Consider the following 24,817-nt stretch of genomic DNA (forward strand, 5'->3'; position numbering starts at 1 on the left):
TTTTAAATCGTCCTTGTATTTTCTTTTACTTGATTTTATACATTTCATTTTAAATAAGAAGAGATTCAAGGCTCCAGTGCATTGGTTAAAAAAGGTATCTAAGATTTAACGTATCCTTCGTAGTTTTGAATCAGATGCAACATGTTTTATGATCGCATTTTTTCCCTTCTGATAGTATCCATGCTTTTATTTTGGAGGTGATACTTCCTGTTTATTGATCTCGATTATTTCTACGGACGCTTGATACACTTTGAGTTTAAGTGAAAATAAAAGTTAATCTATCGCCAATAAAAGGATCAAAAATCAATATTACTTGTTCATGGTGAAGTCCCCGTCTCTGTGGTCGCTCAATTGGTTTCCTGCGGGAAATTGGATATCGCGTAATTATAATATAATATAATATAATATAATGTAATATAATATATTATTATTGTTATATTATTCGAATATGTGAGGACAGGCTGTAAACACAGGGTGGACTCGGACATTTACTATTGACTGCAGGGTTACAAGGCGTTTGTTAACACCGCGGCCTCTGTAATTTAACAGGAAACGATAACAGTCATTACATTTAATTTCATCCTTTTTTTCGGCAGAAATTAGGCGGAGAGGTGGAGTTTAATAAAAATGGCCCGGGGCCATCATCGTGATGGGAGGAAACAATCATCAGAGGTCCTCTGGCTCCACCAGGTGGTTTTTGTCTTTGACTGCGTACTACAGGGAGTCTCGGCTGGAAGCTGCGGAGACTCTTTCTAGCGGGGACGCTCGAGTGAAGACTTTGAAAAGTTCTCTGAACGCCATTTGTGAACGTTTTCCCGATTCTTTTCTTGTCTGAGTTTGGAGTTTCTGATACCAAAAAGGAGCCAAACTTGTCCCTCCAGCAGAGTCACCGTTCCAGACCTGACGTTTTTGAGTATGACCTGGACTCTTGCTGTGCTTCTTCTGTACCTCCCAGGTGAGTTGAAGAGCCTGAACAGTGAGTTAACTTATGTGTTTCTTATTACTTTAGAAATTGCCCCCCCCCCCCCCAAAAAAAAAAGATACAGAGAAAACAGTGACGATGGTGTGCTGTAAAATGAAATGACTGGACACCGTTCAAGATCCATGTCCTGGCCAGCAGTAGGGAAATACCCTCATCTCTGCAGGAATAATACTGCATTAGATACAGATGTGCTGACGGTTTGAGGGGACTGGATGAATACAGATGGGGCCCACTGCTCCCCTCAGGAATGAAGAGCCTCCACTCTACAACATCGACAGTGAAAATGAATGAAAAACCAAGCTCTTTAGCTTCCTCTGCCTGCTGACCAGGCAGTTTAATTACAGCTCAGCCTCATCACTGTCAGTTAATTACTGAGGAGACCCCCTCGGGGCCAAGCGCGCTAAAGCCTTCATTTAATCCTGCGAGATAATGACGTGACCTCAGATCCACCCAGACGCTCACACACACACACACACACACACACACACACATTACTCTCAGATGATAATGTGTACAGATTGAAGGATTCTTTTCTTTGTCATTAACCCTCAAATACTTGAAGTACTACCACAGACTCCATGCCAGGGCCTGAGAACTACAAGCCCACCTGGTCCGACTCAGCCCTGCTGCATCAGCTCTCAGTGTGTTGCTTGCATGATGAGGCATGGTGGTGTGTGTCAGCGTCTGGGTATGAATGGAAGAACTACTCCGATTACTGAAGTAAAAGCACAGCTTTGTACAACTACTGCAATACAAGCAGTTCACCTTACTTACTCAGTACTTTAAAAGTAGTGAAATGCACAAAATATCATACTGCAGTACGTCACATAACTTCCTGCTACAATACAATACTACAGACACACTGGTAGCAGTTATTGTTTTAAGCTCATTTTGACAAATATGTTATTGTACATTATTACAGTACTACGAAAGTATCACATTCACACCCCTGAAGTATAAAAAGTAAACCTATTCATAAGGTAAAAAAAATGTCTATTCTTTCTGTATTTAATTGTTGGAAGGTCGATGAAACAAGCAAATACATTTTAAAAAAGCAATAAGAAAGAAAAAGCACTCCTTCTTAAGCAAATGGCTTCCCAGCAAAATCTCAAGAAAACTCTTTATTCATAAAGCTGTTAAAAAAGAAGTACTCTTCACCTCTGCAGTACTTCTACCTGTGTATAAGTAAGAGTAAATTACTAGTAGTCTTATGGTGATGATGATGATGATGAGGCAGTTGGACTGAGTGTCTGTTGTCTCTGGGTCAGGCTGATGAGCTGTGCTTGTTTTGTGTCCTCTGTGACTAATTGTGTGTGTGTGTGGGGGGGTGGGGGTGGGGTGGGGTGGGTTGTGTGTGTGTGTGTGGGGTTGCTTGTGTAATCGCAGCATGGGGAAGTTCTCCTAAGTGGAACATTTGGCTCATTATGAGAAAAGTGCTGATGATGACAGGTTTGATCCACACACGACTGAACAATCTGGAGCAGCTCTCAGAGCAGGGAAGTGGAACTTGATGCATCGATATTAGAACGTGTGCAAACTCGCCAGTTTTGTTGACATATGCACTTCCTCCTTTCCCCAGGAGGCCCAAAGACATCTGCTAGATCAAGCTACTTTTCTTGAAATATCTTGTTAATTATCCTCCCTTATTAAAACGGAACCTGGGTGGGGGAGTACGACCTTTCTCCTTTTCCACTGAAGGAACAGGTGATGATGATGATACTGAGAAATCTATGTCATTCATATGCAGTGCAGTGCAATGCACATGTGTCTAAGTCCAACTGCCTGTTAGGTTTCTTGTTGATAAACTCTACTTTTGTAGGCTTTAGGAGGATAAAGCTGCATGAGTTCCACTAAAATGAAGGACAAGCCATTAAGGATCAAGCTAGTACAACAATGTTTAGCATGTGTTTCACTGTTACACACGTTTCCCAGGACCCTGAACTGACTAGGTTTTAGGGTTTATGGGAACTTTATTCTGTTTCGACAACTGTGCCAGGAATCTGGCCGAGGTTGATGTGAGGGAGAAGGAAGTGGGGCAGGAGCAGACTCAAGATGGGGGGTGGTGGTGGAGGTCGAAGGACTGGAAAGTTCTTTTGGTGCTAAACTTGGCGTTTAAAGAATAGTGTGGTTGAACCACAGCTGCTGAGACAAGGGAGTCACAAAGAATTGGATTTGTTTGCGCAGAAATTCTAGTCCTGAGATCAAATTGTGCAGCATACAGGCCTGTTCTGCTCAAAAGAGGGAGAGACAGAGAACAAGAGTCCAAGCTGATAATGTTTGTCCTTATTGGTGGTGAAGCTAATACAGATAGTAACACATGAGGAACAGCAAGAGATCGAATCTGCATCCAGGTCTGTCAGTTCTCGTGTTTGAAGCCTTGTGAAAAAGCAACACTGATAGCAAATCCAGGTGTGCAGACTGGAATGTTATTGTGTTCCAGGAAACCAGAGTGGAACTTGATGGGATTTACATTTGCCTGTCAGCCCTCCACTGTTTGACAAACATATGCATGTATATACATTTATGCTCATGGTCAAATCATGCCTCCCTGACCAGGCAGCCACGTTGGCCTTGTAACAGCTTGACGTCCACATTTCTGACAGTGTGTTGTTGTTGTTGCAGTTGGCTCTGGGACCGTTGTTTATGAGACCTACCATGACTTTGTAGAGGAAGACAACACTCCCCAACTAGACTACAAAGGTGTGTATCACATAAGCACCACACACACACACACACACGCACACATACACACACACAGGACCAATCTTAAGCTGAATATATACACTATATACTGTACTGTACTGTATGCATTTTCTTAAATACGACATGGTGTGATGTCATGGCGATTTGCTCTTTTGAAACAGACCCAAACTGGTGTCATTCTCAACATTTGACCAACGGAGAGGTGACCTGCTACTCCCCCCGAGGTCCCTCATACACCAGCACGCTGGGCACCCGCTGTGAGATGAGCTGTGACCGAGGATTCCGGTTGATAGGGAAGAGCTCCATCCACTGCCTCAGCAGCCGTCGCTGGTCGGGGACAGCTTACTGCCGCAGTCAGTGGAAGCTGACCTCTTAACTTCCAAAATGAGGATAAATCTGATGATACTGTCTTTTCTTATGTGCTCAGTGCCCAAGAATACCCACAAAAAACAACGACGAGTTAATCCTGTCCTCCGAACGGCCTTCAGAATCCTTTTCTTTCACTGTGAAGGAATAACTGCCTGTTACTAGAGAAAAAAATACTCTTGCCACTATCAGTAATGTGTAACTGGCCATTACTGTCAACTGATGTTCTTCCAAAAAAAACAAAAAAAAATCACAACTGTTTTCAGTAACTGAATTGTGACGTCTCTAGTAGGAACCAGCAGGCCGACTCACACAGGATTCATTTCTGTTTTTTCGAAGTTGGAGTTTGTTGACAGTATTAAGAAACATCTTCCGCTTTATCCTCCAGAAAATACTCACTTCCATATTTAGTAGGTTTGCCTACATAAAAGTAATTATACAACAGCCCTGTTGAATTGAAAGGGGCGAATATCTTCTCTAATGCTGTCTTCTTGTGGTCAGGGGTTATCATCTCAAGCTAACTGGTTATTTTACCTCATTAGCTAAAAGATAATAAAGCTTTTTATCTTGTGATAATGGGATTATTAGCTCATTAAACCACGAAAATATGATCTTGAGGTGATCGGTTAATTATCCCATCATTTCAAAAGAATGTCAGTGTACCTAATAAAGTGGCCAGTCAGCTCGTAGTGATTCAGTGCTCGTTCACTGACTCCCTGTGTGTCTTTGTGGTGATGTGTCTGCAGAGTTGCGTTGCCGTGTGCTGCCCCTCATCCCACACGGCAGATACACCTGCACTCACGGCTTCGAGGTTGACTCCAGATGCGAGTTCACCTGTGACACCGGCTATCGCATTGAAGGGCAACACTCGCGCATCTGTCAACACGGAGGATCGTGGAGCGTGGAGCAGCCGGTCTGTTCAGGTACAAACACTAGTGTGTGTGATTTGGAGGCACGTTAGAGTTAAAGTGTGATTGACAGTTTTACCCTGTAGCTGATTGGAATCACATTAGAGGTAAACTATGACTGACAGAAGCCGTAACATGGACTTAATATCAGGCCATCTGCTTTGCTGAGCGGTTCTCCGTTTTTCCTCCCCGGGCTGAGCCTGCTGGGTTCAGTTTCACAAATACAAGAATATTTCCTGATCCTCCCTGTGTTGTATTTGATCCAAATGTGTGTTACGCTGTCACTCAGTCCTCAGCTCTTTGTTACCAAGTGTTCAAGAAAGATTTTGGCATTCAAGTCTATTCCCTCTCTACTATGTCTCCCATGTTATTTCAGACACTGATCCCCCAAAGATAAAGTGTCCGCTATCCAAAATCAAGTTTGCAGACCCTGGACAGCTGACTGCCAGGGTAACCTGGGACCCCCCGGTTGCCAAAGACACTGCTGACAAATCCCTTCAGTATGTTCCCATTCATTTTCTTCCTTTTCCTGTTTGATTGATGGGCAATTAAACATTTGGCTTGTCTGTCTCTGCAGGGTGATATTAGTCGGCCAGGAGCCAGACACCGATTTCAAAGAGGGCGCAAACATCATCCGCTACAAAGTGTATGATCAAGCCAGAAACAGAGCTGCCTGCAAGTTTATCATCCGTGTTGAGAGTGAGTGGGCAAAATACCTCCCTGGTTTTATTCTTAGTTTGACAAATGTAGCTAAGTATGTTCTCCTTGCAGTCAGGCGATGTCCAGACCTTTCTGCGCCTATGCACGGCTACCTCACCTGCACCTCTGATACAAACAACTACGGTGCAACGTGCGATTACAAGTGTGATGGAGGATACGAGCTGAGGGGGACGACCAGTCGTGTCTGCCAGTTCAACCGCGACTGGAGTGGAAGCCCTGCTGAGTGTGTTCGTGAGTCCGCACACTAGCACCACTCGTGAACCTCCAACATTTGTCTAACTGCGTAAATGTTTTTATAAAACTGCGTGTGAATTTGACATTGCGCATTCGCAGCAATGGAGATAAAGTCCGATGTAAAAACAGTATCAGCTCTCCTGGACCAGTTCTACGAGAAGAGGCGACTGCTGATCATGTCTGCACCCAACATTTCTGACTCTGACTACAAGATGCAGAACATCATGATACAAGTGAGGAAAAGTCGAGCTGCTGGCGAATTTAAAATGACATAAAATGTCTGAAGGAGTAGCGCTGGTCTCTGTGTTCTCATTAGAAATCAGAATGTGGATTAGACCTGCGACATGTAACGGTGATCGAGCTCCTGGGCTCGCCACCTCGTGAGACTGGCCGCATCAAGGAACGCCTGCTGAGCTCTGAAGTCATCGAGGAGTTGAGGTAACAGTTACTTCATCGCATAATTTCAGCACTTTTATTATCTGCAAAATTTTTTTTAGTTTAAACCTTAAATGGATTTATATAACTTCCCCTCTCAGGAAAAGTAGAGTTGTGTGTCCTGATTCCATTAAAATGTCAGAAGCCTCCTAATAAAGAAGAGCTTCTGTTAGTTCAACTTTAAAATGGAAAAAATCCAGTGTGGCAGTAATAGATGTTTGAGTTACAGAACAACTCTGGAAAACATCTAGTTTCGGTGCCCATGACAGTCAGTGAGCCAAATATTCTCTTAGAGGTCCCATTATTAGCTGTTTAACACCAGACATCTTAGTGCCAGAGATCTATATTTTCCTCCAGCGGAGCAGTTTAAGTGAGGGGCACTGCTCATTTTTTCCAGACTGGAAAAACGTCTCGCCTAATCTTCAGTGTCTCCACTGACACACCCACAAATCCCACAGCCAAGCCAGTAGAACATATTGAGGCACACTCAGTGGGTGACATACAGAAGCACCCTGGGAAATGTAGGAAATCTAAACACTGACTGAGGACATTCATTTGGGTTTATAGTAAAATGTCAATATAATACTCATTTTACAAAGTGTCTATTAGAGGCCATCAAAACTCAGATAGTCAAAGCTGCCCTTTTCAACTGAAACAGAGGAATTGATGGATTTGATCAGACGTCAACTGAATTGTCAGCCAAATATTTGGTGAACACCCCAAATGTTAGAGAACTGCAGTTAGAGGTTGCCTTGGTGATGCTAACTGCTTAGTTCCTACTGAATGAGACGAGGACGCCACCGACAGACATCAAACAATGTTGCTCCTTCTCAGGTGAAATCTTTGTTTATCTGTTCTCCATGACATGAGGTAACCCGTCAGCATTCTGCTCTTAATCAAGGCCCCCCCCCCCCACACACACTTCCCCTAATAATGTAATCTGTAAATCTCTGCAGACAAGCATTCAGAATCTCCAGGTCCTACTTCAGCATGGTGCTGCTGGACAAGCTCGGGCTGGATCGAGAGCGCTTTATTACCCCGATGGCATCAGAAGAGCTGTTCTCCTACATCGACAGCTTTCTGCTGGATGAAGAAGAACGTGAGAGGCTGGAGCTCAACAGAGACTTCTGCGATTTATAAAGCTCTGCTGCTCCCACGGTGATAGTCAGTGTTAGCATTACGAGGTGGAGGTGTACAACCGGCAAGTAGGAGAACAGTAAAGAGGTCAGGAACACGGTTTGTCTTATACATGCGACCACAACAACACAGACATGCTGGGACCGTTTTGTTCTAGATTAAATCATCAGCTGAGATCAACGGAGGTCAGAATATGGCTGCTACTGCCAACAATCAGAGCTTTTGGGATTAAACTCAGTCATACAACATCATGAAAAACAATACGCTTGATTTTGTGTGCAATTCCATTCCATTTAGCAAGTCTAATACTTACGAACAACCACAGCAATGGAGACTACTGAGAGGACAGATGAGGCCAGCCGGTAGGAGAGAACAGAGATGAAACCATCATTCATGGCTTGGTCAAGATTTATTGGGTGAACAGAAATGCATAAAAACGGATCTGATCACACTCCCATGAGGGAGGGAAAAGTTAAAATCTGCAAATACACATTTTATCATTTCAAATAAGCAACATGTATAAATATATTTATGCAAAATAATAGTGACATGCAATAATAGATTCATTTAAGAGCAATTTTCTGTGTGCAATACAAAACATTGTATGTAACTTCATTTTGCAATAAATTGTTTTCCGTGATTGTGATGCTCTTTTTGTGTGTGGGTAATGTTGAGCTGAATATAAAAACAAACAGAGTCTCTCTGAAATTAATCCAAAGTTTAGTGTTTGGCACATTTGCCACAGTAACATCAGTCTGCCGACAGCGGGAACCTGTGTAAAAGCTGAAGCTCACGCAGGCCGGCAGGTGTGAGCAGATGTTAGGCGTTCAGCTGATCAGTGACCTGCTCGCGGCCGGTAAGCGGCGGGTCTGTTCTCACTGGGTTCATTTCTGGTCCAATAAACTTTCAAAATAAACACAAACACATTTTTGATTCTGGCCCAACTGCCTCTCCTCTATTCAGTCTTTTTCCTGCACGATCCAGGCTGTCCCTATTTGGCCTTTTTCTTCCCCATAGTGGAACGTAGCGGGAGTGTGCCCTCTGCCCACGAGTCTGGGTACTGCATCATCTTCTGCCACAGACTGACCTCCTCTCCAAGCGAGTCCATCTCCACTTCCTCTTTTCCTATTTTGACAGTGCCTGAAGGGACGATTAGACAATTAATGTTATGGAAAATTCCTTTCACTCACTTAAATTTCACTGTGGGAACAAACCAAAACATGGCAACCTTGTAGGTACTTCACCATCAATCTAAAATAAAGCAAAGAAATTGAATGCATTCTCTCAGACTCCTACCTTTGCCAGAGCTGAGGCGGACTCCTCCCAAAAATTCATTGCTCAACATGGCCTCTCGGTCCCACACCGTCAGCTCCAGACACATCGTGTTCAGCTGCTCAAGAGCCAGCTCCTTGTACACAAATGTGTGGTCATAGTGAGGGTTCAGGTTCTTCTTCACAACTGGAGTCTTTTTCTTGGTGGACTTTGCCTTAATTGGAAACAAGTACCTGCAGCAAAACAAGGTAAGGGTTAGCTTGACCAGACCACATGGATAATTACACAGGAGAACCCTGAGCTTCTCTTATAATTCAACCACTAACCCCTTGACAAAGCTATCTGATGTGCCTCCTGATTTCATTGCTGTCAAATTCTTTGCTTCTTTAATTAGGACATGTAGTTCTCCTGCCTCAACTGCCGCTGCTTTTTTGCCTACAAAGGAGACAGGGACAAAAATTTAAGACAGCATGTGTCGAACACAGAGATTTAAATGCAGATATCATATTTACCTTTGATACTGTCTGTTTTGGAGGTTTTAGGTGTGACATACTTCAAGGAGATCACCAACTCTCCTTTGACTTGAGCAAAGGACGAAGCCTGCACAGCGTAAGGGGCCTGTTAAAAATATGGACACATTTAAAACAAGAGGTTTACCGGATCCCATTAGCTGATGCCGGGGCAGGTAGCTAGCCCTCCTGGGGTCCCATGGTAAATATGTCATTCACGGACAGTGTTCCTGTCATGGTCAATCACAGCTGACTAAAATGCAGCAAATAAAATACTAGAGATGAGTCATGGCTTGGATACTCAAACACTGATTACACTATAAAATAACAGAGTAGTTTCTCTGACCATTGTCTTCAGGTGAAATCAAATGTTTCCATGTCATTAAACCGGTGCCAGGGAGGAATGTGTCACTACTGCCAGGAGGTGGCAGTAGCACACTACACCATCATAAATTTAAATTAAGGCTTTAATGACATAATCCAGAGATTTTTTTTTTTAATTTTTGGACAAACAAAATCAATACCAACACAGCAACAATGTGATTCATAGTAAGAGTTCAATTCTTCAGTTTGCAGCTCAAAAATAAATAATGTTTTAGAGAGGAGGAAGCTGGGGAGCAGGACAGTGAGTGGGCGGTGATGTGGAGATCTACTGTTTTAAACTCTAGAACACATGTGCAGATGATCTAATACACGTCACTGCCAAGCTTCCTTTTCAACTGATCTACAAGTGGCAGAAACAGTGGCAGTAAATCTATAAGAGCTAAAGTCAGATGAATGACAATTACCTTTGTCATGAGCGCTACACACTCCTCCTGCTGGGAGTCCAGGTCCCGACTGTCCAGAGGGATCTCCACCTCTCCCAGGAAGGCGTTGCGGGTGAGGCGACCGTGATGCCAGACTGATATGAGCATGGATCGAGTGAATAGCTGAGAGCGGCTGATGGAGTACTGGAGGATGAGGAGAGGAGATCAAAGGCCTGTTTCAATACTGACATGGTCAAAGAATCATAATTAGAATGCTGTGGCACTGGGGGAGCTTACTATTAATGGAACACCGATTAAAGCTGAACTTTTATTGGGAGACTCATCATTGAAAGGGATTTCCTTCATCCGACCCATTAAAAGGAACACTGAAGACATCATGATTATACTAAAATGAACTTATCCGGCTCATTTCCCTCTTTGCCACTTCATAAAATTTAAGCTAACGCTACAGTGGAAGCCAGGACCAACATCAATATTTGACAATAGCTTTTCTAATCTGCAATGTCAATATCAATCTTAAGGTCTCCGTAGGTGCGGTCATTATTTGCAACAGGCATGGCGCAGGGTCACTAATCAGGGAGTGTCACAATGTCAACAACTCAAGGTCAACAGCTGTGGTTCAGTTTTATAAAGCATCACCTTCAGCATTTCTTTATAGGTGGGGTTGATCGTGTTTCTCTTGATGCTCGTCTTCCTTTTGCTCTGACGAGATTTGTCTGGTAGGAGGTAACATTTGACATAGCTGGAAGAAAAAAAGTGAAAGAATATGAGCCAAATGTTTCACCATGCAAACACTATTTGTTGCTGCATTTGCTAACAAAAATGCAGACAAAAAAAAAAATGTTTTGACTTTCAACTTCCTGCGAAGCTCAAATAATAACCTCTGGGATGTGATTATCAAGAATGTGTTAACACAGAAACTCCTTATCTGCACTGATCAAAGCTACAATAACATCACTGAGGAGTGTGTGTGTGTGTGTGTGTGCGTGTGTGTGTGTATGTGTGCAAAGAAAAAGTAAATGGTTCAAAACCACAGAGTTTGACTAAACACGCCTCCTTCCTTGCTCAGTCTAGTGGGTCCATACATGTGATCTGGAGAAACTTCTTCAATACTCACGGGTTAGAAAGCTTCCGGGAAGCATCACCGTACGCCAGCCCACGGCACTCCTTGATGAAGACCTGGAGGCTCTGGGTGTGTTCGTCATAGATCATCGAGAAGACGACGTCTCCGCTCACCTCCACGCTGTCATAGTCTCCTGCTTCACTGTAAATACTCATCAGGCTGCCCAGCGTGCTCTGTAGAAACAGGCATACATGTGACCTGAATAAATACCGTTCCTGCACTCGCTCTAAAGTTTCAATGATATCAAATATTGACATTTAGATGATATGAGGACAGATGTGTCCCTGAGGCTCCATGCTATCAGAACATGCCTCCATCTTATAAACCAATAACATGACCCAAAGAATCTACACAGAAAAGAAAGACATTCTTACTCAAGCAAGAATAACTAACAAAGCAGGTAAACAGAAAGTGAGTCGGGAACAGCAAAGGAAATGGACTGATTGGGATGTTTTTGTCGGTATCTAAATCCAGAGCAACAGCATCAACTGGCCTCAGCTTTGCTTCCATGTGAGGATTTGGTTACTATTTCTGTAGACTGTATCTTGCTGGAGGAAATCCTGAGGTTAATACGCACTTAGATGGTCTGACATCAGTTTCACTCCGAGAAAGATGAAGAGCTCCTCCTCATATCAAAATTGAAACAAACAACAAACTCTTTTACACACAATTCTGAATCATACATCTTCTTTATTTATATATATACACACACACACACACACATATATACATACATATATATACATATATATACACACATATATATACATATACATATACACATATATATACATATACACACATATATACATACATACATATATATATATATATACATATACATACATATATATACACACACATATATATACATATACATACACATACATATATATACACACACACATATATACACACACACACATACATATACACACACACACATATACACACACATACATATACACACACACACATATATACACACACACATACATATACACACACACACATATACACACACATACATATACACACACACACACACATATATATATATATATATATATATATATATCTATACAGATATAGATATATATAGATATAGATATAGATATATATCTCAACAGACAGACAAATAGATAGATTCATATATTCCGCTTTTTTCCTCTGAAGATCTAGCACCTAAACATCACAAAAATTAATTATATGTATGAGTGTGCAAGTGCCTCCTTTCCTTTGTCTCTCATAGACATAATTCCTCTAAAAAGAAGTTTAATTTCAAATTGATGTGATTAAATAGGTCTATTTGTGTGTTTGTGCGCGACGGTTGTACACTTAAACCTTCTGCAGGGGTGGTGGGGCATCTTGGCATCTTTGTTTGGAGGCTGAAACATTTAGGAACCCCTATGTTAGTGGACTAATGTGATGAGTTTCACCTCCGAGGTGTGCAGGCTGCAGGAGCTCGAAGCCATCGTCCTTCTATGAAAGCTCACCAAGCTGTCGATATCTTCCTCCTCCTCCTCATCTTCCTGTCATATCAGAAGAAACTGTTGAGTTAAACCCCTAAGTAGATGTCCCCATAATCCAGATTGTATTGCAACAATTTGTATATAAAAAAAAACCCACCAGGAAAATCTTTGTTAACAGAAATTAACTTCTTTGTGTGACAAAAATATAATGTGAACTATCAGGGGCAGAAAATATTCCATCACCCATCACACCATCAGTCTATACAGTAATAATGTTGTCGAAAAAAGGTGATACATTTTAGTGTTGACTCCTAAAAATCAGAGAATGAGCTTCTTTGTGAATTCACTAATTTACCTGTAACCTCAACAAATCACACGGGAACTGATGAGGCAGAAATAAACGCGCCCTTTCTTCTTACCTGCACATCCAAACCTGGAACAGAACGGCTCCTGTTGCCCATTGAGGTCTCGGCTGTGTCCCGACTTTTACGGAGATCCAGTGTTGATATGTACTCTGTTATTTAGAAATTAAGATGCATTGAATTGTGGAGAAGACGTCAATAATGCAAAGATGAAAACAACGGGCTTACCAGGTGGCTTTGGAGATCGTTTGATGCTCTTCTTGAAGAGTTTATCCACATCCACATCTGGACTCTGCGTTACCTGCTTCGCCTCTGGGACCTGTAGCTGTAGCATCAGAACCAGGACGTTAATATCAAGGAAGAGCAGTTGGAAGAACTGAAATAGAACATTTTCCATAAGAAAGGAGCTTAATGAGTTCACATCTGAGCTGGAGTTGTGATCACTGGCGATATCTGCTTTGACTTGGACTGTTAGACTGGAAACACTGGCCCCTGCCAGGCTGGACTGAGCCGGGAGCGTCTCTTTTCTGGATGAAACAGATCAAATTTAAGCTTTACAATTTATTGCAATACTATATTTATGCCACTTATACCTTTCAAATTTGTAGCTTTTTTTTTTTCAGCGGAAGAAAATACGGTTAACTTTAAATGTAGACTGAATTCAACTGCTGGCAGTTGGTTATCTGGGCCCGCCCCGGTTGTTTAAAGCATCTTTTACAGAGCGCTTCCAGGGAGGTGATATCAAGCAGCTGTTCTTCGCTGTCTGTATACACAGAATGACTCCCCGGTGCAAAACGCCTCTTTGTTGTCACCAACATTGTTTGGTTTTGTGTACACAAGTGAAGCATCACAACAGTGGAGTAACTTTTATGACCTGCTATGAAGCTAAAACACAAGAACAGGTACGACACCGACCCGCTGGGAGTTCAAAACACTTCATTTCCTGCCTCAACTGTTGCTTTGGGGATGGCAGGTAATGTTTACACTTTAAAATAACGAGAGGGTAGTTCACCTGGCGAGGTCAGGGGTCACACGCCCAGACTCAGTCTCGGCCTTGCTGCTACTTAAGCTGGTGTTTTCTGCAGACTCTGTGTCACTGTGTATTGGCTTTGAAGAAACTTCTTCCTTGGATTCTAAGGATTCCTTTGAGGCAATTGAACCTGAATTCTCCCTTGGAACACTGAGAGAGAAAATGAGACGAGTTGGTCGGATAACAGCAAAAAAAAAAAAAAAAGCAATCGAGAAAATTAATTCTAAGAAAGGTTGATGCACCTTTTGTTGTTAACCATCTGATTTCTTTGTCTAGGAACAGGTTTGGGGGGATCTCGGCTCAATTCTGTACTTTTCAAAAGTATTTCCCCTGTAGTCTCACGTTTCTTCACTGTTAAACAGACAAAATGTTAAATCACTGTCAAATAATAGTACTATGCTGCTCTCCAACATTTTTCCCCTTGAACTGTTGAACAGGAACTACATTCCAGTGACTGTGGGGCATCTCAGTTGGCTCCGAACTGTTTACATTCCCGGTTGAACAGTTGATACCAACTTCCTCTTCCTGTACTCACATGGAGACCTCTGTCTGAGAGAGCTTCTCACTAGCTCGTGTCCAGGCATGGTGGAGAAGCGATTGACCCTCTGATTGTAGAACCAATCCCCGGTACTTTTCTTTAGCTCTCTGAAAGACAGTTTACAGGCCTAAATTAAATTGTCTCAATTGTTTTATTTTCTGACACTGTGAACTGAATAAGAGCTGCTCCCCGGTGTTGCACAAAATGATGTACACTGCTTTTACATATTGCTATTGTTGATGAGAATAGTTTATATGTAGTCCTGCAGTGGTGTGAGAGAGAGAGAGAGAGAGAGAGAGAGAGAGAGAGAGAGAGAGAGAGAGAGAGAGAGAGAGAGAGAGAGAGAGAGAGAGAGAGAGAGAGAGAGAGAGAGAGAGAGAGAGAGAGAGAGAGGAGAGAGAGAGAGAGAGAGAGAGAGAGAGAGAGAGAGAGAGAGAGAGAGAAAATTTGTCTCCACGTTTAAATTTAAACCACACTTAGCTTCTTCCGTCAAGCTTCTTCCCACAGTTTCATTTGTGGCCACAAGATAATTTTTTTTTCCCCCAATGTCAGTAATTTGAGGCCACCAGTTAAAACTTATTCCTTACTTAGTCTAACTTATTCCTGTTTTTTTTAATTTATGGCAACAAAATATATACTTTTCTCTGGATAAACACTCCAGAGCTCCAAATATTCATTATTTCAGAAAAAAATAGTTGTAAATTGTGAGGGAAAATAGTGTAGGAGGAGAATCATATAAACAGATACAGGTTAGATTGTTGATTGTATATTAATCTCCCTCTAACATGTTTTATATTTTTAGCATTCTTTAATGTTTTCTCGAACAAACAAAAAGAAATCCTAGTTTTTAAAATCTTGAGGTCCAAGCAGAACATTTTAAAAAATCTAAGTTGTTGAACAGCCTTCAGTAGACCCAGAGGATCAGCTCTACTCAGTGAAAACACCTAAAATTTAAACAAAACGGTCTCTTACGACTCTTTGGCGCACACGCTGCACAGCCAGCATCCATTGGGGTCGACTGTTTGGCAGTCACGGCACACGTTGTGTTTGCACATCTTACACTGGTTGGAGAAAACCGTCAGCCGACTCAGAGGCTCCTGGCATCTGCCACAACTCCGCTCACTGTATCTTCCACTGCCACGTTTGGCCCCTTTCCGTTTCACCTCCAGTAACTCGCTCTTCAGCTTCCTGAGACAGGAAACAAGTGAGGAACACGGACATGGAGGTATACACAGAGCATCTTCTGGAGGTGTTCATCAATGTCACGGCTCATTTTACTCAAACATGGCATTTGGGTTCAATTTGATCAGAATCCACAGGTCAATCAAGTGAACACGACACCATAAAATGTTTACAATAAAATCAGATTCAAGATGGACTCGTTATCCTTTATGTAAATTTGTCCAAGTTTGGCCCTCCACAATAAGGGCTGGGTTTTGTTTGGAATACTGGTGCCAACAAGATAGAGTTTTGTGACTCATGGAAAAGCAACAGCAATCTTCAGAATTTCTGTAGTCACGTGAAATGTAGGGAACAGGTTTTCAGTTCGCAAAAACAAAACTGAATGAATGTTTAACCTCAACTAAGCAAAAAAGGAGCTTTGAAAATTGTATTCCTACACTGGCACATCATTTTGAAATTTCAAAAATGCGTCAGATCTGTACCAAGTTGATGCCTACAGTTCTGCAAGCGTTTTGTTTCCTGTCCTTCTGAGCTGGAAACAAATAAGCATTTCTTGAGGTGGCTGGCTAGCCCAGCTGATTCTTTTGCTGGGTTTCCTCTTGTTGATGTGACAATAAAACACGATGGTAAGTTGCTCTGACGTCCGAGGACAGGAGAACACAGCACGTTCTTTTTGCAGCGACAGCAGCAGCCTGCTTGACGACAGTTCAATTGTACGGCGACTAAATGGTATAAAAGTTAAAAAAAAAAACACATTTATGCAGTTATAGAAACAACCCTGAGTGTTTTGTTGCCTAAAACACTGTCAAATGCATTTAGCAACATCACTAAATGTAAAAATAATACCACGTCACAGCTTAAATAATTTACTTCTCGTAAACATATAGCAAAGGGAGCCAGAGCAACCGCTATGGTGCTAGAAACGATGGTGGTTATGCTTGAACTAGTTAAATTAGTTTTAATAGCTTGTATATTTTGGTACCTTCATCAGTGTTAAATAGGAAGTAATAATTTAATTGCTCTGCTCTCACCGCACACGCTGCTCCTCGGCCAGCCTGAGCTCCTCGTCCCGCTGCAGCACCTCCAGGATCATCTCCCGCTCAGAGTCAGTCAGGAAGCCCAGGCTGATCATGTCTACCGCCTGAGGCATCGTTGCTTTTATCACGAGGCCCCAGCACAGGTTAACTAGTTACATCCAGATAGCCTGAACAGCAAAAGAGAACAGGGCTGATAAAATCCATCTGATATTACTGCAAGACCGATACGTCTACTAACAAGCCAATCTGCAATCAGAGAAGTTGTCTCTTACTGATCTAATGTAATCAGAGGAAGTAGCGATGAGCACAGGCAGCGGCTGGGTTCTAATCAAATGAACACTACATAACCCAGTGACCTTTCTGCCACTGGAGGTGGTTGATTCATGAGAAAACAGGCAGCCAGAGAACATTCTGAATCTCCCTAGTCTCACTTTTAACATCCTCAGGAAAGTTTTAGAGACCAAGTACGAGTAACCTACCACAGCTTTGAAGGTCAAAATTACAAAGACAAACAAAACAAAACAAAAAAATGCCAGAAACACCACACTGCTGTGGCTGTATGTCTCCTTGATCTGTTTCTGTCACAGCCTTGACCTTCGACCTTCAACATCTTTGCAGTTCATCCTTGAGTCCCAGTTATGTCAAATTTGACTTAATTCCCTCAACGTGCCTGATGTATTACAAGAATGGAATGGACAGACCCAAACCTGAACACACCTCCAACAGCGGGGCAGACTTCAGGCCCAGCCTATCTTCAATCCTTCCTAAAATAATAAATGACTAAACACAAACCAGGATGCATGTGGATTTAAGATCCCACAGAAGGTCTCTGCCCTGGTGAAAGGCTGTTTGGAGTGGGACAGGCAAAAACAACAAGAACTTGGCCATCATGCCGGGTTCCCACCCTCTAAGGACACAGAGAGCGGGTGGAGTTCAGTAACTTTACCATTTAGTTGAAGTTTGTCATCCTCTCATCTGCCTCAAAGGAAACGTTGAGAGAGAGGGAATGTTTAGCAGATATTCAACAGGAATGCGGAAATTCTAGACTGCAAAACCTGAGACACACTTCCCTCCGCATATGGATGCATCAGAACACGTAACTGAGGAGGAAATTAATATCAGCGAGCAACTCGTCCAGGACAACAACCCACAAGGAAACTGCGCATGCGTGTGTTTAGATGGCAGCGGTACCGAACTAATAATCTCTTAACAGATGGCACGCGAGTTCGTTTTAAAACATTTATTAAAAGTTTACAATTTAAAAAAAATAAAATAAAAAACTTAACGCTTTACGATGGCAAAGTCGTGTTGGATACGTTTTTTTTTTAACATTTAAACCTACTGGATGTGTTGAATTGAAGTTTTTAATAATTACGTCAATAAATCCGGAATGAGCTAACAAGTGTGATTCCATTGTCGGACGTGAACTTGCAGTCATAATGAGGTTTTGTTTGTAACGTACTTTACATTTGAAACCCAACGTCACCGCTTGACATATTTCGCTTAAAAGCGCGACTATTTTCCCATTTTTGGAAAGTTCAAGCTGTTGTTGTTTTTTAACTACATCGCAGAGACGGCAGTCAAAGTGTTTCAGGCAACGCTGACAAGGTTCACTAGAAAAAAAAATTCACACACCTGCGATCAAAAGTGGCAAAAGTGGCGTCAAGGAGATATTCTTGCCCGGAGACACTGCAAAAACGGGGTTTAGCGACGAAGACGAGCCAACACAGCCTCCGATATAATCCCATACGCGTGTAATATCCAGGTTTACTCGCCTCTGTTGGCGTTTATCGCCATAAGCCTGCCTTTCCTTCTCCCCCTCCTCCTTGCTCGTCTCGACACTGTTGACTTTGTGCGTCCCAAGAAGTTACCGGAAGATAGGGAAAGTTTGCAGCAGCAGCAGACACGCAGGAGCGCCTCTCGACATTTTCCATAGCAGGTGCATTTCCCCCTCCTCGACACGGCTCGTCGTCGGAGAGACTGCTGGATGTGGAAAATTTGACCCACTGAGAGTCCGGAGAGCTCTGCAAGTTTCAGGACCAAAAAATAAATAAGGGTTTCTCCTTCTTTTAGCAAGGAAATTTCATTTGGACAGGAAGTAACGTGCAATTTTGAACAACAGAGGGATAAAAAAAAAAGTCAATAAGATCTGAGTGTCTGGGAAATGAGAAGACATTTTTATGACATATGCAAATATATAGGAAATGGTTTATGTCGCTTTTGTCATTTCACTATAACTAAAAAAAAAGAGCAACAACACAAGGATAGTCACTTTATTGTTGTGATGTATGAACAGTGAAAGCGTTGTAATCCTCATCCCTTAAATCCAGCAAATGTTGGTTAAACTCACGTCTGCATTTGTGAAATGTACACGGACTGTTAAATGTATATTGCACCTTCCTACTGGAATACCGCTCAAAGTGCTTCACAACCTTGCCTCCGGCAGACCCACACGGATGGTGGAGGACGCCGTTAAGATACAAACCTTCCCATCAGGAGCAGTTAGGGGTCCTGCATCTTGCTCAAGGACACTTCAACACAACCAGCTGAGGAAGTGAAGATGGAACGAGCAACCTTTTGAGTGATCTTGATTAAAAACTACCTGCAAAACACGCAGTTAAAAATATCCAGTCAAGAAATGTACAACTAAAATCCACAATGAGGCTTGTTTGCATTATTTAGTAGAAGGTGTCTGCTGTTGGACTGAACCTCCGGGAATTTATCAGGCAGGAGTGAGGCTGCATGGCTCCCAACGCTTCTGCTGACTTTGTATTTCATGAGATTAACACCACACGCCTGGCAATTTCGTGAAAAGCTTTGACAAATGGTTCCAAGACACAAGTCTTAGAACCGCCGAGATGTAGATTACTGGTGGACGGGTGAACACAAACGGCCCCTCAGCCTGCTGCTCTGCCCCCCTTCTCTCTCTCTCTCACACACACGTTTCCATGCTCATTCAATAATTTGGTTATTGCGTGGAAGCATTTGCATGGTGTATGTTTCTCTACTAATTCAGTGTCTTTCCTTTAATTTGTCACCTGTCTGAAGCTCAGAAGTAACAATGTCAAGTGGGTTTTCAGGGCACACTGCCTGCTGTTGCCTGTAAGACTTCAATAATCCAAGGCACACTGATGATATATATTTATATGACATTACGGTGGGGTTTCTACTTTTACAGTCAAGCCAAATGTTGTGCATAACTCCTGCAGTCAAACAAATCAAATGAGTTACATTAGGATGAGTGTAACTGTAAACTACAGCCCACTCTTGAGAGACAGGAAGCCGGTAAAATTTCACCGCACAGCTTTTCAGATGGAATGAGGTCGCCATCATGTACTTCACACCCCAGCTGTTCCTGTTACGATGTGATTTGTGAGTGTGAGGCGGGGCGTTTCTTAAAAAAATACGTAAGGCAGCTGATATTTTCAGAAGTACAGTGACACAGCTAAATATATATAAAGAAATGAGTGTGCAGTCAGTTCAGGAGGGTCTGCACTCCAAGTCTAACACGACGTGATGAACATGAGGTGCGTAGGACTTCACATGCTCGATGTGCTGGGTGTTTGTTGTCCACGGTGCAGCGGTGATTTCCTCCAACAGAGAAGTGATGCGGTTGGCCGTGTCAGCAGCCCAGGCCTGCCACACCTGTCTGTCAGCTTCCTTCCTAGAGGCCGTCGTCTGCGCACCACCAGCAGTCACTGGGATGGCAGCAGTGTTTTGTAACGGCGAGGTTACGTTTTGGTGAATGTGCAAAATGCCACCGGATGTTTTCTTGAGCAAGCGACAGGCGACAGGCCATCCTTCCTCAGAGCTCGGTATGAGGCCCAGGTTCACCCTGTCGGCAATGTCACACAGCTGCACCTGAGAAAAGAACACATGCATCAGAGAGGACGGTCTCTTTCACGCTCATCACTGAAGTTCTGATGAAAAATCAGTTTCAAATGATTTAATGATTCCAATCTGCCTTTGTCAAATCATGATGATTGACAAAATAACTGGGCAGCATGGTAGTGCTGTGGTCAGCACTGTCGCCGCACAGCAGGAAGGTTCCGGGTTCGAGCCCTGGCTAGAGTACAGAGTCTTTCTGATGCATGTTCTCCCTGTTCCTGTGTGGGTTCTCTCTGGTACTCCAGCTTCCTCCCACAGTCCAAAGACATCAAGAGAGGACGAGGCTGATTGATACTCTAAATTGACCGTAGGTGTGACTGTGAGTGTGAATGGTTGTCTGTCTCTATGTGTTGGTCCTGTGATGGACTGGTGACCTGTCCAGGGTGAACCCCCCCGTCACCCGAAGGATGCTGGGATAGGCTCCAGCCCCCCCGCAACCCTTAACAGGATAAGTGGTAGAAAATGGATGGATAAGATAACAATCACAAATGTCAGAAATCCAAGACAACATGTCTTACTTTGTTTTCCTTTTGGTTTTAACGTGCACAGTGAATTAGGAGGGGAAAAAATGAAATTCTGCTGCACAAAACTCACATCTGTGGTCCTGAAAGCAAATTACACATAGGGAGTGAATGACAGTGTGATGTGAAAGCTCCTCTCTAAATGTCATAAAATGCTGTCATGGTTTGAAATAGTTTTGGCTTATTATCATTTGAAAAAGGCCTCACCATTCATCCCCAGAAATGATCAGATTTTTAAAAAATATCTATTTCTCCATTGTGATACTTGAGTAAAAGCCAGAGTTTCAAATAATTACTTAAAAGCTTTTCACCAGATGGAATCAATATAACCACAAGAGGGCAGTAATGAACTACCAGGAGACAGCTGATCGTAGGAACCTGCTTCAGACGAAGAAAATTCTGCATTTTAAAAACACATTACTTGTCGATTATCTCCTCGATGAATCGTGCAGCGATCAAATACACCGTTTGACACCAGGTTCTTCTGTAGAGCCTCGACTGCATCTGGGTTCCACTCACAGGCGTGAACATGAGTGGCCCCTGCGTGCACCAGATAGGGAAGTGTGAAGTATCCGATACCTGACACAAGATGCAAGACCATAAATAATGATTTAAACTACATTCTAACACAAACATGATATTTACACAATAAAAGCAATGCAATAATGCACATTTCTGAGACATCAATGTCTCATCTATAATACATGAGGAACTGATAGAGTTCAGGTTTCCATACCTGCATATAAATCAACCACAGTCTCCCCTCTGCAGTCAAATCCAGCGACCCGCAGCTTCTCTGTTATGTTTCCAGCAGAAAACATGCATTTGGTGACATCAAATTCATAGCTGCAGCAAAGACGGATAGATTTCTTACTTTGTGGTTTGCGTCGGGAACGATCAGGTTGACTGTGAATGATGCTCACCTTATCCCGTTGTCTATATGTTTGACCCAGCTGTGCTCTCCACACAGCATGGTCACCACTGGGGATCTAAAACCATTCCTGGATATTCGGCTCATACGTGCCACACGCTTCGCTGCCAGGCCTTTGGCTACTGCACCCCAGAGCTGCTGATCTAGAAATACTAAGAAATAATGCAGTCATGAATTTGGTGTTTATTTTAATAAATAAATGCCTGAAGCAATTTGAAGACAGTACCCATGTTCTTCCATACTGGCAGGGAGAAACAGTTGTCCCCCAGCAGGACTAAGTCTCCATGCCTTTGGAAGTTGTGAGGAATATCTCCCCTCAGCTCTTCTGTCCATCTTTCTCCGTAAGACTCCACCAGCTCCTGGAGGCTTTTCTCCAGTTTATTACCACTCCTCCTCCCTCGCCCCTTCAGCTGCAAACAGGACTGTGGTGAAAACAGGAGCTGCATCACTACAATCTCTCTAGACTCAGTAAAAAGCTGCTGAATTGTTGAACAGGTATAATGGCTCCTTACCTGACTCCAAACTATTTCGCAGGTCCTCTCAGAAGCCACCATTGCTCTGATGGCTGGCAAATCAAGTTGTGACAAGCAAGATTTTAAAATGGGTAGAAGGACTGTCCCATCGGTCTCTTTCATGAAGCACAAATTTTGGTCCAGGACACCTCGGGATTGTAGATATTTCCTGTACGATAAAAAAACCCAATACATACTGTCAAAGGAAACATGCCAACCAGTGTTTTTATGCAACTGTCCTCAGGAAAGTAAGTCCTGTTCACATGCTAACTGCTAACAACTTAGCTTTAGCCATTCCTTAGCCATCTATCTAGCTGATTGACGTTACCTGAACTGCTGGACATGGAGCTGCGACACACGAAGGCACGGCACCCCGTCCATTCACACATGGACACACAAACACAGGATTTATACACCAAGTGACAGCAGAGTGTTAATTAAAGCGCACGACTGTCTCTACTACGTCCCTCTGTGCGTGTTTCTACTCGGACTCTAATATTGGACGGACCTGAACAACACGATGCTTTTCGTCTAAGATCAACTGCTGCATTTTAAGATCATCAGTAGCAGTTATATCTCGTGTTTCAATATGTTATATTATAATATAATTAACTAGCAAAAAATCGTCTTTTAAATATAAGAAATTGGAAATATGTAGGAGTTATGGCATGATACCTGTTCTTGCCGATAGATGGAGCCACATAACCCGAAATTCAGTAATGAAGATATTAGAAGAAATGAAAATTAATATTGAAAAACCGATATCCTGTGATTAGAAGCAATGGAAATGTTTATGACAATAGAAAAAAAATCACAACATGAGTTCACATTCCATCCAAAAATATCTCTACAGCTGAAAGAATAACCTTATCTGTTGGTAAAGCTAAACAAACAAATACACAAAAACAATGAACAAGTAGTTAGTCAGTTTCCAACAAAACAAAGAATAATTGAAAGTTACAGGAGTTATTATAATGATGAACAACAAGAAATTCGTTTATATCAGCTTCCATTGGTTCATTTAGGCAAATTATTTTTCCATGTCCTGCTTGAAAAATCACACAACAGTTTAATAAAACAAAGGTAAAAACACGAGTTAAATACCACGGCATTACACAGTGCTCATATAACACATCCAATTGTGAAGATATAGACAAGCATTTCCTGAAATGTACCCGGTTCTATTATGGTTTCCATGACAGCAGAGTCACACTCATGGCTCTGATGCTGGATGTATTATTGATACAATTTTTAAAGTCTTCATCTTTTATATTTTAATTGACTGAATAATTTGTTTTGGGGGCGGCACGGTGGTGCAGTGGCTAGCACTGTCGCCTCACAGCAAGAAGATTCGAGTCCTGGCTCAGGCACGGGGTCTTACTATGTGGAGTCGTCATGTTCTCCCTGTGCCTGCGTGGCTTCTCTCTGGTACTCCAGCTTCCTCCCACAGTCCAAAGACATCAAGAGGGGACGAGGCTGATTGATACTCTAAATTGACTGTAGGTGTGACTGTGAGTGTGAATGGTTGTCTGTCTCTGTGTGTTGGCCCTGTGATGGACTGGTGACCTGTTCCCTTCCCAGGAATAAGCAGAAGAAAATGGATGGATGGATTTTGTTTGGGCTTTCAAACAGCCAGACATCCACCTGAGCTACACAAATGTCCTAACAGAATAAATGTAGTTTTTATGGTTGGAGGGATTAAAAAAAAAGGTCCTTTCTGACAATAAGATTGCCTGTTATAATCAGCATAATAGATTAGCTTTCTGTTTTCAGTAAAAGAGCTGACAGGTCATATGTTGTTATCCTCTGGAGCCGCTGCAGGCAGAGGGAATTCTATTTTCTGCCTCCAGTCTGTAACTCCCAGACAGTCTGGGAGTCAAGGTCTCACGGTGAACTCTCAGGGTCATTTACGGTCCCGCCCTCCCAGGCTGCTCCTCATAAAGCACCTTCCTCTCTCCTCTGTATTACAACAAGATAAATGGCCGTATGACTGAGCTGATCTATCACTGAACCTCCATCGCATCACATTTTATGTCCGCTTAAAGACACAAGTTGTTCCAGTATACAACCTCTATGGCCGCTGCGAACAGCTTTATTATTACCGACTTCAACCACATCACACACTTCCAATGAATAGAGCAGGGAGGTTAAACAGGTAGACGTGATAATTAAAATGATGATAATTATA

At 42.5% G+C, this 24,817-nt stretch overlaps 3 protein-coding genes across 11 annotated transcripts; 1 reads left to right on the forward strand and 2 right to left on the reverse strand.

The window, feature by feature from the left end:
- The first annotated feature begins 601 nt into the window (after window positions 1-601).
- On the forward strand, window positions 602-8,143 carry srpx2 (sushi-repeat containing protein X-linked 2). The gene is made up of 10 exons (XM_086221951.1): window positions 602-955; window positions 3,605-3,682; window positions 3,847-4,038; window positions 4,798-4,974; window positions 5,336-5,459; window positions 5,537-5,658; window positions 5,731-5,910; window positions 6,013-6,146; window positions 6,230-6,351; window positions 7,305-8,143. Exons 1-10 carry the CDS (start codon window positions 916-918, stop codon window positions 7,486-7,488), a joined length of 1,353 nt encoding a protein of 450 aa, XP_086078077.1. The 5' UTR covers window positions 602-915; the 3' UTR covers window positions 7,489-8,143.
- Window positions 7,884-18,771, reverse strand: sytl4 (synaptotagmin-like 4). Of its 7 annotated transcripts, none has more exons than XM_086221945.1 (17): window positions 18,553-18,771; window positions 16,772-16,944; window positions 15,531-15,746; window positions 14,556-14,665; window positions 14,263-14,371; window positions 14,003-14,170; window positions 13,412-13,517; window positions 13,219-13,315; window positions 13,048-13,142; window positions 12,596-12,688; window positions 11,151-11,329; window positions 10,673-10,775; window positions 10,055-10,216; window positions 9,270-9,375; window positions 9,084-9,192; window positions 8,782-8,990; window positions 7,884-8,625 (listed from the first exon to the last, which is right to left on the reverse strand). In XM_086221945.1, the coding sequence occupies exons 2-17, from the start codon at window positions 16,888-16,890 to the stop codon at window positions 8,477-8,479; spliced, it is 2,130 nt and encodes a 709-aa protein (XP_086078071.1). In that variant the 5' UTR covers window positions 16,891-16,944; window positions 18,553-18,771; the 3' UTR covers window positions 7,884-8,476. The 7 variants fall into 7 exon arrangements, with proteins under 7 accessions (XP_086078071.1, XP_086078070.1, XP_086078073.1 ...); XM_086221944.1 differs by having other exon boundaries at window positions 18,413-18,770; XM_086221947.1 differs by lacking the exon at window positions 18,553-18,771 and adding an exon at window positions 17,724-17,891.
- Window positions 18,772-19,050: 279 nt separating this feature from the next.
- Window positions 19,051-23,109, reverse strand: tyw2 (tRNA wybutosine-synthesizing protein 2). 3 transcript variants are annotated; one of them, XM_086222692.1, is made up of 7 exons: window positions 22,958-23,109; window positions 22,630-22,798; window positions 22,344-22,527; window positions 22,110-22,269; window positions 21,923-22,032; window positions 21,608-21,765; window positions 19,051-20,638 (listed from the first exon to the last, which is right to left on the reverse strand). In XM_086222692.1, exons 1-7 carry the CDS (start codon window positions 23,008-23,010, stop codon window positions 20,258-20,260), a joined length of 1,215 nt encoding a protein of 404 aa, XP_086078818.1. In that variant the 5' UTR covers window positions 23,011-23,109; the 3' UTR covers window positions 19,051-20,257. The 3 variants fall into 3 exon arrangements, with proteins under 3 accessions (XP_086078818.1, XP_086078817.1, XP_086078816.1); XM_086222691.1 differs by having other exon boundaries at window positions 22,110-22,260; window positions 22,344-22,539; XM_086222690.1 differs by having other exon boundaries at window positions 22,344-22,539.
- Window positions 23,110-24,817: the final 1,708 nt, after the last annotated feature.

Source organism: Aulostomus chinensis, chromosome 13 (assembly GCF_037954235.1).
Source record: "Aulostomus chinensis isolate RoL2024-O1b breed Wild chromosome 13, RoL_Achi_v1.0, whole genome shotgun sequence".
Lineage (NCBI taxonomy): Eukaryota > Metazoa > Chordata > Actinopteri > Syngnathiformes > Aulostomidae > Aulostomus > Aulostomus chinensis.

Coding starts and splice junctions, on each gene's coding strand:
- srpx2 (XM_086221951.1), top strand. CDS start 916: ATGACCTGGACTCTTGCTGTGCTTCTTCTGTACCTCCCAG. Junction 4,039..4,797: donor GGGGACAGCTTACTGCCGCA/GTCAGTGGAAGC, acceptor ATGTGTCTGCAG/AGTTGCGTTGCCGTGTGCTG. Junction 5,460..5,536: donor ACTGCTGACAAATCCCTTCA/GTATGTTCCCAT, acceptor CTGTCTCTGCAG/GGTGATATTAGTCGGCCAGG.
- sytl4 (XM_086221945.1), bottom strand. CDS start 16,890: ATGCCTCAGGCGGTAGACATGATCAGCCTGGGCTTCCTGACTGACTCT. Junction 10,776..11,150: donor TCCCGGAAGCTTTCTAACCC/GTGAGTATTGAA, acceptor TTTTTCTTCCAG/CTATGTCAAATGTTACCTCC. Junction 8,991..9,083: donor TCAGATAGCTTTGTCAAGGG/GTTAGTGGTTGA, acceptor GTTTTGCTGCAG/GTACTTGTTTCCAATTAAGG.
- tyw2 (XM_086222690.1), bottom strand. CDS start 23,010: ATGGACGGGGTGCCGTGCCTTCGTGTGTCGCAGCTCCATGTCCAGCAG. Junction 22,270..22,343: donor GCCAGTATGGAAGAACATGG/GTACTGTCTTCA, acceptor ATTATTTCTTAG/TATTTCTAGATCAGCAGCTC. Junction 20,639..21,607: donor ATCGAGGAGATAATCGACAA/GTAATGTGTTTT, acceptor TTCTTTTCTCAG/GTGCAGCTGTGTGACATTGC.